Source organism: Peromyscus leucopus, chromosome 15 (assembly GCF_004664715.2).
Source record: "Peromyscus leucopus breed LL Stock chromosome 15, UCI_PerLeu_2.1, whole genome shotgun sequence".
Classification (NCBI taxonomy): Eukaryota; Metazoa; Chordata; class Mammalia; order Rodentia; family Cricetidae; genus Peromyscus; species Peromyscus leucopus.
The window spans coordinates 78,645,848-78,658,243 of NC_051076.1; the positions used below are offsets into that span (position 1 = coordinate 78,645,848).

Consider the following 12,396-nt stretch of genomic DNA (forward strand, 5'->3'; position numbering starts at 1 on the left):
AAATCAGTCAGGAAGATTCTATGCCCCTTGAAACATGCCACAGGGGGAGCCATGGAGAGAATTTCAGGGGTGCCAGGATGCAGCATTGGAGACCATTTTAATGTGGCCTGTGGGAGAAAGTAAGGATGACTATTAGTTAGTCTAATTAGATGGAAGTTCAGAAATAATTGTTGGATATATGACACAAATAATTTCCATACCATTAGAAATTAACCTCTTATCGGTTACAATATTCCTGAAATGAGAAAGGGGTCACACCTTTGAGCACATTTGAATTGGGTGGGGAGAGCAGCTGCTGAACTGGTAAATGGTAGGATTTTTTTTTTTTTTTTTTTGTAATGATAGCTTCCTGCTTGTATAATCCGTGGGAGTTCCATGTATAGGTCAGAGGTCAACCTCAAGTCTCATTCCTGAGAAGGGGCAGTTCTCTTCAGTTTTTTGATACAAGGACTCTCATTGGTATAGAAATCACAGAGGAGGTTAGGTTGGCTCTCCAGTGAGCTCAAGAGATCTCCCTGACTCTTCATCCTAAGTTATGGGATTACAAACACATGCCACCCCACCTGACATTTTACAGGGGTTTTACAGACCAAACTCAGGTCCTTGGACTCTTGTGGCAAACACTTCACTGATTGAGCTATGCCCCCAAGCTGTGTTTGTTTAGACTTTTAATGAAGTCCTGATGGAAAACTGGGGCATGTTTGGTAGAGCGTTTTACATATGAACATTTTTAGTACCTTTATATTTTCTGTGCTCTTCACAAATGAAAAAAGGAAGTAGAACACAGAGAGAGCAATAAGATGTATGTGTTTTCCTTCTCTGTCTACGTAATTTTCACCAATCAATTTACAGTCAATACTAAGCAGCCACTTGCTATTTGCATAGTGCTGAAGAGAGCAGGAAAAAAAAAAAAAAAAGAACTAGAGCAGAAACTTTACGTTTTGATCCTTAAGTCTGTTTATTGTCTCAGAAAGACAGCAGGTTTGTTTTCTGGACCATCCTTATACCCTCTCAATCCAATCTATATTTCTTTTTCGTCATTTGTAAAAAGCTGTTTAGTGTAAACAAACAAGCACAACAGCAAAAAAAAAGCAGGCCCCTGGTAGATCTTTATTTCCTGGTTGGCCAGTAAGGAACATTTCAGGAATGCTGCCTACCTATCAGAGGGAAAGGACACTCAGCCACCAAGATCACAAGACTCCTGGCTTTCCCCATAATCTTAATTTAGCTGTTCAAATTGCTTTTTCAAGGACAGATAGACAAACCTGGTTATTTGAAGACAAAAATAGAGATCCCAAGTCCAGAAACAACATGGCCATGGACAACTGTTAAAATACTAATATGTGGCTTGACTAACTTATTCGTCTTTGTGACTTCTCTGTCACTAGATTAAACTATGTCACAGCATTATAAGGAGAAAGGCATTTGGAAGTATGCATCTGTGTCACATTTCAAATATTCTTTACTAAAAAAGAAATTATAGTTTAATTCACAAAACAGTGATATAGACCATGGGTCATAGTTTGTACTAAATTCATGGATAAATGACAAGGTCAGGAGGTTCCTGAAGAGAGTAACTCTTAACGGATGTATATAGAAAGAGAGTTGTGAAAGGAGGAACTGAATGGAAGGATTAGATATTAGTCCTGATCCATTTGATTTTCCCCAAGCAGAGAAAACTCACCCACCTCGCTGTATTACTGTTTGTCTTCATTTCTAGCATTGTCATAGACAAAGATGAGGATAGAATCATTTGTATGTTCAGAGTGGAGATTGGAAGGCGGGGGTCAGGGTGCAATTGATAAAGCATTTGCCTTGTCAGCCTGAGGATCTGAGTTCAGATCCCAGAAGCATTGTAATGATCAAGGAGAGATGACAAATACATGCTTGTAATCCCTGTGATGTTGAGAGAAGAGAGAGAGACAAGGTGATCCCTGAGAGCTGGCTAGACAGGAAGCCTAGCCTGTTGGATGCAGCAGTTCTGGGCCAAAGAGAGAGCCTGTCTCAGCCAAAAAGTGGAAGGCACCTGAAGAATGGCGGCTGGGGTTGTCCCCTGGCTTTTATGGCCATATACATGTATCTATACATGTATCTTCACCAAATAATAGAGATTGGAGGAATCTGTTGGCTCTCTAGATTGAGAAAAATGGAGATAGATTGGTGGTGCAGCCCAGGAAGGAGAAAGAGGAGGGGAGCAAACCAGAACCAGCAGTGTATGAAGGTGATGGCTAAGGGAGGACCTTCGAAATCAAGGCCTGGAGCACCCAGCGGTGACTTCTGCTGAGCCTGCCAGTGGGATGTGATCAGCCAGCTCTGGCAGTGTCAGCAATATGTGCAGCTTTCCTCAAGTGCTTACCCAACTATGTTGCATGATGAGGAAGCTCTGCAGTCCACACCGGAAAACAGGTCAGGGTTAGGGAGGAAGAGAAAATGATTGTGGCTGCAGGAATAAGAGGGGAGGAAGAAGTCAAAATGGGCAGCACTGCTGGGTCCCATCTAATGTGCTACAGCAGGTGCCAGATGGGCTTCTCTGTTTACTTGTTTTCAGTGAAGGATTTGGTGAAAAATTCTAAGTGGGGAGAAAATACTTGACAATAGGCCTGTCTGTAGGATCTCCAAGGGAATGTAAGCATGTCAAAGACCTTATTTTACAAGGAAGAAAGAAAGGGCACTTTATGTGCATTGTGAGACAGCTTGTGGGACATTTTGAATCTCTCCTGGGAGAAAAACCCTGAGAAGAATCTATCCTGTGTAAGAATGTAGGCTGTTTACAAAAGAGATTGCCTTATGCCTTCCGAAACCCGGGCTGATGGCTTTATTTTGTTTTCCTACAGGTGGACCAACAACTCTTCAGCTATAACTTCTCCCCAGACGTTGAGTTCAGGTCACTTACTCTAGGCAAAGTCACAGGTCTGTTTCTCTGTCTTATACTTTTCAATGGATGTTGTTAAAATTAATAAATTAGTAGTCTTTGTTGGTGTGGTCAGCAATTCACAGCTGCAGACATTACCTCCATCTGTAGTCTCCATACAGGTTTTGAAAGAGGATATACCGACACATACATATGGCAGTCATGCAGAATGTCATTTATATCTGCTTTATTGTTTGGTTAGTTCGTTGTTAATGGTTAGTTATTTGTGGTAATTATTTTGTTGGTTAAGTGTCAGTAATCGGGCAGAAAGGTAAACAAAAATTTATTTAAAATTTACATTTATTAATTATTTTTTCAGAAAGTCAACATTTTACTTGAATTTCCTTGGTTTTAAACTAAAGGGATGAAGTAGGAAGCTGAGCAGCAGGATAAGGATTGAAATCTCTATTAGAAGAGTGGGTTCCCTTCTTGTTCTCATACAGGTTTTGTGAATTTTCACTTTCAGTTTGAAAATGTTTGCCTGTACAGCACTGAACTTTTCATACTTTCCTGAAGAATAGGATATTTTAAACAATATCCCACTTTTAACAATGGCGCTTAGACCTTGAATATATTTTGTTTACAACAATGCAGATAATAGGCCGTTGCTTTGGTCACAATTTGGTCAACCTTTCCTTTTAATTCATTTTTCCCTTTTTTAGCCTCATGTATTACCTTGTGTAGAACACACAGCTAATTTTAATTTTAAGTATTGCACATGCATACATGTACAATGTGTGGTGTGTGCACATTCACATGTGTGACTGTGGGCAAGCATGTGGCACAGGATGCTTTTGGAGATCAACAACCTTGTTTGAGATAGGATCTTTCGTTCTGTGCTTTGTGCACAAATGGAGAGCATCCTGGTTTATGAGCTTCCAGGATTCTATCTTCTCCTCCTATCATCCATAAGAGCACTGGAATTTCAGATACCTGGACTACTAAGTCTAGCTTTACTTTGGTTCTGAGGATTGGAACTCAGACTTTCAAGAAGCTATCATCTCCCTAGCTCCAATTTTTGTTTTTTATCTATCTATATAATCTGGAGATCTGTGCTTTACAAATTAGTAAATGCAAGTCTTTTTCAGATTTTAAAATCACTTGTACATTTGGACTCCTACCTACAGCCTTATTTCCTTCTGAGTCAGCTATTTTTGTGACTTTCTCAGGTTCTCTGTGGCTGTGTTGGTCACAGTACAGTTTAGAAATCATTTACAACTTTGGGTATCTTAAGCAGGAATGGACAACATAAGAAATCACTTTCTTATGAAAGTTTTGTAGCCCTCAACTCTGAGTCTTGATAGCACCTTTTGGAATGGCTTCTCACAAACTCTGAGGGTCTTTGTGGGAAATGTAGGGGTGCTCTTGTTTACCTACTAATCTCCAACTAGAATCTGTTCTAACTCATACAGAATGTAGATTTACAAGGCAAAGAAGACATTCTCTGAAAAATGGCTGCAGAAAATATGTTTCTCTAACAGTGGAGCAGCTTTGATAGGACAATGATCTGCTGTTTCTCCAGTCTTCTAGATTCGTTAAGAATATGACATCTCCAGAACATAATGTGAATGCACAATAAGTCTAGAAAATGTCTATTTCAGTTTCACAAGGTGACAGACAGATGAATCAATCAATAGGAATGATTTCTGAATGGGCTTATTTCTTACCCCACCCCCACAAGCCCAATAATAATACTGTCATAATAAAAATGCTGCTTCTGAAGCTGTTTATTCTGGTTCATTAATGTGGCCCTGGTGAGTTTTAACTTCCTATTCTCTGTATCTTAAACATTTCTGCTTTGGAAAAAATGTCATTTTTTCCCCTTTCTGAGCCAAATCTTTTTGATATATATTTTTTCTGTCTTAAAGTCCTTGAATTATAAACTTTTATCTGAACCAAGGTATTTATCTCACCTTGAGTCTTAGAATATCATTCTGCTAGACAGTTGAAGGGTGTTATATTTCAGATGGGAGGTGAAGGAGAGAGAGAGAGAGAGAGAGAGAGAGAGAGAGAGAGAGAGAGAGAGAGAGAGAGATCATGTGCACTCTGGGTATAGAGGCAGAAGCACTGGCTCATGACTGCTACCAATGCACAGCTTTCCCAGCTCTGCATCCACGATGTTATGATGGGAGCCTGCAACTCTCTACATGAGGAGAGATCACATTGTAGAAATCACAAATGCACATGACAATCATTGTTATCCTTTATATGGTCTGATTTGAAATGCAAAATTTATCAATGAGTACACACCTACTTAGTAGTCTCCTGCTCTTGAATTCTCCTGTTAGTTGGTTCTACTTTTGGAAGTTCTTACTTCGGCCAAACCAGCAAACAGAGCTGCTTTGATTGTATGTTCTTAAGCATAAAAAACTTGGCGTGTGGGTTGATGTTGTGCATTTATATGTGTCTGGTTGTACATTTCTTATTAAAGTTTCCTATTTAATATTTTTATACTTCCTGAGTCTATTAATTAGTTCCTATATATCTTTGTATCTAGTCACATACAGAATTCATCTTTATTCACTAATTCTCAGATTCTAGGCATATCAACTATTGATTCTTTCACATTCTATATATTCAACTCTTTGAGATCTGAATTCGGTCAACCTTGGACTTTCTAATTTCACCCTCACATATTTTAAAAACGTTGACTGCTGTCAAAACAGTATAAATTCGAAGCATATAAGACCCTCTTGTTTTTGCCCATGGCTTTGTCTCTGTGTGTGTTTGTGTGTGAGGGGAGAGGGGAGGTGAATGTGGGTGCATGCTATTGAGTGCTTGGTGCAGCAAACCAAACTAAATTCAGGTTTATCAGGCTTGCACAGCAAGGGAGAAGGACTTCAGCCACAGAGCCACTTTGGAGCCAGTTTTTACTTACTTTTAATCTTCTGATTTTTTAATTCCTTCAAGTGTGCTTAACTACAATTAACATAATATGTAAACCATTTTTTTGATAATGTTTTCTTTTCATTTTAAAACTAAAATTCTATCGTTTGGACAATGAAACTGTTAATTAAAAAAACCTGTTGTCTTTGCTTATTTCTTCTGGGTTCCATCTGTTTGTAAAGCATGTGGATAACTGTTATCAAACACTCTCCCTCTGCTGGTCCCACTTCCTGACTCTCTGAGGACCTGATTCTGTAACTAGCTGTTTTATAAATCTTTCCTCCAGCAACTTCTGATTCTGTGTATACTGTGTGTGAGTGTGCAGGAATGTGTGCTCATCCATGTGTTGACACACACATGTACAAACACATACTTACATATTTAGTTGGAACTGTTATCTGAGAACCTGAAGCATGGAAAATGGAGCATTTCCCTCCTGATAAGATTCAGACTTTTTCTACCAGGTGTTACATGGAGACACTGACTAGGATAATTTCAGTCTCTCATTATTTTCATTCCTGGATATAACAGGAGTATAAATTTGAATTCTGAAGCTCAATGATATTAAAGCTTTTGTTAGAGTTTTTCAGAATAAATGCTGTTGATGTTAGTACTATGCTATATAGTAGTTTATTTTATTAATCCTTTCATGATTTTATAATTGGCTCATATTCACCCTCATTGCTCTTTCCTACACTTCTTGCTTATTTTTTTCTTCTTTCCAAGTCCCCAGTGACCACATTGCTTATTCCTAAACTATAATTTGTTTATATTTTCTGGTTTCTATTGTCCTATGTTTTTAAAGTATTTTGTGTCACTGAATCCTCAGTTCAACTGACAGTATAAATCTAAGGGGAAAGTTCACTAAAGCTTTCACATTATCAATCTCAGACTCATGTGTGTGTGTAGACCAAAAGATAAGTAGTGATCTTCGGGCTTAGTCCATGTTAATTTCTGAGTCAGGATTACAGAGTGTACCAGGCTGGCTGACCAGCAAGTCCTAGAATCTGCCTCTCTGTCTCCCCAACGTTAACTTATAGACACATGCCTCTAGGTCTAGCTTTTTTTCTTTTGTTCAGTGATCAAATGAAAGTCCCCATGCTTGTACAGCAATGACTTCACTGACTAAGCCATCTGCCCAGCTGAAGCTTGGATGAAACCATCCATGTGCAATAGAAGCTACAAGGACATTCTCTTCTAAAATCCCTTCAGGAACTTTGCTGTTGGACCTGATGTTCATAGGCCCCTTCACTTATGAAAATCAACTGAATGGCAGCATGTATACAATGAAGACTAAAGAAAGATGCCTAAGTGTTTGAGCGCCAGATTGTTCTCTGCTTATGACACTTTCATATCAGGTATCAGGTAGGAGTATTCTGGGATATGATTGAGTAGATAAATCAATAAACTTGCCCACTCTTCTAAATAGGAAACATTTTCCCGAAGCTAGATAGTCTTCCTCCACACCCAAAATGCTGTTAGGATAATGATTTGGGATCACCATCAAACTCAAATCTGTGGCCTGTGAATGATCGCTACCTGAAAATGAAAGGAGCCCTATGAGTATCTGGCCCATGATCAGCGAGACACAGTTAGCCTGAGAGAAAGGCAGAGGAGGGTGGGGCAGAACACAGAGTAAGCTCTGTATTCACTGACCTAATGACCTGGGTTTAATCCCCAAAGCCCACCTGATAGAAGAGAACTGAATCCTAAAAGCTTTCCCCTGATTTCTACACATGTGCCATGGCACTTGTGTCTCCCCTCCCAAATAAACAAATGCAATTTTTAAATTAAAAGCAAAAGGAAAGAGAGCAAAAGAATGGTGGCCCCAGGCTTCAGAGCAGCACAGAAATATAGGAAACGAGAATGGTTTGGACAGAAGTGAGTGGCATGGCACAGACGAAGCAAGGGGAGGGCAGTAGTGGGTGCTCAGCCCTGATGACAAATGCCACCCACACCACGATTTTAGAAGGGACACTTTCTACTGTAACATACAGATCTGCAAGCATTTTTCATAGTAGATTCTAAGGGAAAGAATGCGTATATAATTTGTCTCAGTTTTCTTCAAGAGCATTCCATTTCAAAGCCAAACCAAATTTGTTCATTTTCTTTCTGTGAGAGGAAGGAACAATTCACTGTCCTAAAGTCTGGTGATTTAGTGCACACTCTTTGCCAGCCCTGGTGCTCTAGGCCCCATGATAAATAGAATAGATTAGTTTCTGAGGGCTTCTGAGATGGAGACACGAGCCTACGAGGAGAGCCAATGCCACTGTCCACATCAAAACTGAGGTGGGGCAGGCGAGATGGCCCAGTAGGCAAAGGTCCCTGCCACCAAGCCTGGCAATCTGAGTTTGAGCTCCAGGACCTCCATGGCAGGAGGAAAGAACTAATTTCCCACATTGTCCTCTAAACTACTTGTATGTGCTGTAACATGCTGGTTCACACACCACAAAATAAATAAATGATAAAGTCGAGGTATGTTGTTGGCTCTCCATGAATGAAGACACTTTTCTATGGCAAGTCCTAAGATGTTGCTAAGTTTGATTTTTAATTGCTCACTATCATTTTGTTTAACTCTCCAAATATTTTACCTGGTTATAGCAAATATGATGTTAATGACATTAAGAGAAAGCCACATTAAGGACCAATGAAGTAACTCAGCACATTAAGTGATTGCTTTGAATGGGAACCCCAGAACCTGTGTAGAAAAAGCCAGACATAGTGGCATGTACTTTTAATCCCACTTCTGTGGAAGCAGAGTGGATACCTCCAGGTGCCTGGCCAGCCAGCCTAGGCTGACTGGTGAGCTCCAGGGCAATAATGAATCTGTGAAATAAAGAAAACAAAAATCAACAGAGAGAAGCATAGACAGTGCCCGGGAAATGACAACTAGTGCATGTACGCACATACTGTGGTGGTTTGCAAGAAATTGGTCCCCAAAGGAAGTGGTACTATTAGGGGGTGTGGCCTTGCTGGAGTAGGTGTGGCCTTACTGGAGTAGGTATGACCTTGTTGGAGGAAGTGTGTCACTGTGAAGGTGAGCTTTGAGGTTTCATATGTGCTCAAACCTCACCCCATGAGACAGACCATTTCCTGTTGCCTGTGAGATGTATCACTCTCAGCTACTTCTCCATCACCATGTCTCCCTGCACTCTGCCATGTCCCACTATGATGATAATGGACTGAACCTCTGAATTATAAGGGAACAACCCCTGGTAAATGCTTTCCTTTCTAAGAGTTGCCCTTGTAACTCAAATTCTAATATGGTCTTGTAATAAAAATCCCAGGAGCCTGATATTGGGGTAAATGTTGAAAGATCAGAGATACAAAGGAACAAGCTACTGTCACATTTCACCTCACCAACTCCATCAATCCTCTGACTGAAATCCTTTGAGTCCTCACTGGAAAGGCTCTAGCCAAAAGAGCCTCTAGTTGAAAGGGATGCTAATGCCAAAAAGCCTTTAGTTCCTGTCTCCTCATGCCTTTTATATCTTTCTTCACCTAGCCATCACTTCCTGGGATTAAAGGCATGTGTGCTTCCCAGTACTGGGATTAAAGGTGTGTGCCACCACTACTTGGTTCTGTTCTCTCCTAGACTGAGTCAATCTCATGTAGTTCAGGGTGTCTTTGAACTCACAGAGATCCAGACATACTCTGCCTCCTGAGTGCTAGGATTAAAGGTGTGTGCCATCACTGCCTGGCCTCTATGTTTTGTTGTCTGATCTTCAGGCAAATTTTATTAGTGTTCATAATATATCATCACATGCCCTGGTCTCTTCACAGAATTAGAAACTCTAACTAGGACACACACCCACTAATGCACACATGTGTATATTCATACATAAAATCACAAACTCATACATATACACCAAAAAGAAATAAAGTAACATTTTAGAAAGAAGGAGACAGAAACATATTTAAGCAAGTCAATCATTTGAACAAAGCCACCTCTTTCTGGAGAAATTCCCTAATACCTCAGAAAGTACCATTGTGCATTCATCAGAACCAACTCGCCTGTGGTTTTTTGTTTGTTTGTTTTGTTTGTTTGTTTTTTTTTTTTTTTTTTTTTTTTTGAGACAGGGTTTCTCTGTGTAGCTTTTCAACTTTCCTGGAACTCACTCTGTAGCCCAGGTTGGCCTTGAACTCACAAAGATCTCTCTGCCTCTGCCTCCCAAGTGCTGGCATTAAAGGCATGCACCACCGCCTCCCAGCCTCACCTGTGTGTTTTAATGCCTTTGTTTAGCTTACTCCTTTCGTAAGAACCAATGGATCTTAGAATTCAAAAAATTTGAAGTTCCTAAAGAAAACCAAAACAGCAACCTATAGCAACTGCAACATTAGAATTGGTGGAGACTTTTCTGGGTGGGGATTGAACCCAGGGCCTGCACTTGATAGGCAAGTGCTGTATTTCTTAGCCTACCTCCAGACTAACTCGGTCCTAATATATTTTCCCTGGGAGTCACATTTAAAGGGTTGTTATCGCTGTTTTCCTAAGAAGTGACTTCTGCATGATCACAGATTTAGGGGAAAAGTACCCTTTAAAATAGAGAAACATGTAAATGTCAGATGGAAATAGCCACAATGATACAATTCTAAATTGGCATTAAGATGGCATTCAGAGCATGCTGGCAGGGATTTGTTTCTACAGGTAGCAATGACAGCCCTCCCCTGCTTGGGGAATTTGTAGCTCAAAGCTTAAACCCAGGAGAGACATTATTTCTAAGGGTTAAATGGGCTAAATATCTGCTCATGTGGCTTTCTGCATCCACTTGACCCTAAAAAAGCCACATGGAAATGAGATGAATTCCATCTTACCCTGCATGGAACCCCATTCATCAAAAAATCATAGAGCAATGAGAGATAAACTTCAAATGCCTTTGATCTGGTAAGCTGAAGCAATTTTAACAGTGCCTATTAACAAACAGGGTTGTTAAGTTCTTGGAGTTCTTTCATTTCAAGTCCACGGCATCTTCCTCAGCACCAAAGCATAGCTGAGTGAAAATCCTGAGTGTTCTATACAGCTTATAGACGATGACAAAGAGGAGGTTTACACTATCAATGAAAGGTATGTTCCTTGAAGTACTCATCTTGAAGGACTATAATTTCATTTTGATTGCGTGCACAGTTAGACTTTCTTATGATTAAGTTCTGGTGCAGTCTATATAAGACCAAGAAACAAACCTACAAACTGGATGATGATTAGCATGTATGATGTTATGCGCTTCTACATGGCTGTGTGTGTTGGTTATTTGTGTGAATACTGCTGCAGATGTGCCTGTCACAGATGTGTGTGGAGGTCAGAGGGCAGTCTTGGATGTTGGCCCCAGACTTCCACGTTAGGGCAAGGGTCTCTTGTTTACCACTGAATACAGCAGGTCAGCGGGCTAGAAAGCTTTAAAGGATCCTCCTCAATCTTCCCTGTCTCAAGGGAAAAGCCTCTTGCTTCTACCCACATATTACTGTTTGTGGGTTTTGAGGAGTATGCTTACACAGTTACTGCTTCACCCACTGAGCCATCTACTAAGCTGAGTTTCTCAGTTTTAAAGATTATATAAATACTAAAGGGAACTGACTTTATAATATAATATAACTTTATACCAAGGCTACTGTAAAGGGGACTTCCAAAGAGGAATGGTTAGATTCTGAATGAATGTGTCTCTCCAGCACATTGGGAAGTAGGTGTTGCTCCCAAACTGTTAATGTCTTAAGGATGTATCACATCCAGGTCAGCACAATGCTGAGAGAAAATCTGAGTGTGAAGTCGGGTTAACTTACAGAATTCTGATGAATTTAGAAACACAGATGACACGATAATTCAGTCTTTCTGGACCTGTCTGGTTGTTTCTGACTCCACATGACTCCACTACCTTCTTTGTGTGGATTCAGTCTTAGACAGAATGTTAGTGACAAAAATGATGAGATCAGCCACCTGGGGCTTAAACACATTGGATCCTCTTGAAGGAAAATCTCTCCTTTGGAAAAAAAAATTTCCAAGGTAAGTCCTGGAATGAATATCCAGATATCAGTTTGTCAACTGACAATGCCCAGGTGGTGGGCAGACACTGACTACCATGTCCTGATCATCCACCATCTCTAAGTATGAAGGAGAAAGGCTCACTTTGGTGTTAACTATTGTGGTGGTCTGAATGAGAATGCCCCCATAGGCTCATATATTTGAATACTTGGTCAACAATTAGTGACCTGTTTGGGCCTTGTAGCCTTGTTTGAGGAGGTGTGCCAATATGGGTGAGCTTCAAAGTTTCAAAAGTGCACACCATTCACAGCTAGCTCTCTCCCTCTGCTTTGTAGTTTTTGTCTCAACATTTAAGCTCTTAGTTAATGCTCCAATGCATGCCTACCTGCCTGCTGCCTTTCTCCCACAATGATGGTCATGGATTCACCCCTGAAGCTGTAAGCAAATAACCCAAATTAAATTCTTTATTCTATATAGGTTGCCTTGGTCATAGTGTCTCTTTACAGCAATACAAAAGGAACTCTATCAACTATGTATGTTTGAAACAGGAAAGATGATGTCTGAACAGGAAATGCAGGTGCTCTTTTCAGATAGCTATGGATTGTGAGAAGGAACAACCAACATT

The 12,396-nt window shown here is 40.2% G+C and overlaps 1 protein-coding gene across 3 annotated transcripts in view; it reads left to right on the forward strand.

The window, feature by feature from the left end:
• The window catches only part of LOC114701108 (contactin-associated protein like 5-1-like), a 902,756-nt gene that overhangs the window by 839,578 nt on the left and 50,782 nt on the right, over positions 1–12,396 (forward strand). For all 3 annotated transcript variants that reach the window (XR_005092928.1, XM_037211055.1, XM_028881060.2), the window contains one exon: positions 2,835–2,910. Coding sequence is in view for 2 of the 3 variants with exons in the window: in XM_037211055.1 (XP_037066950.1) it covers positions 2,835–2,910 (76 nt within the window). In the remaining variant the exon portion in view is untranslated. The remainder of the gene's footprint in view (positions 1–2,834; positions 2,911–12,396) is intronic.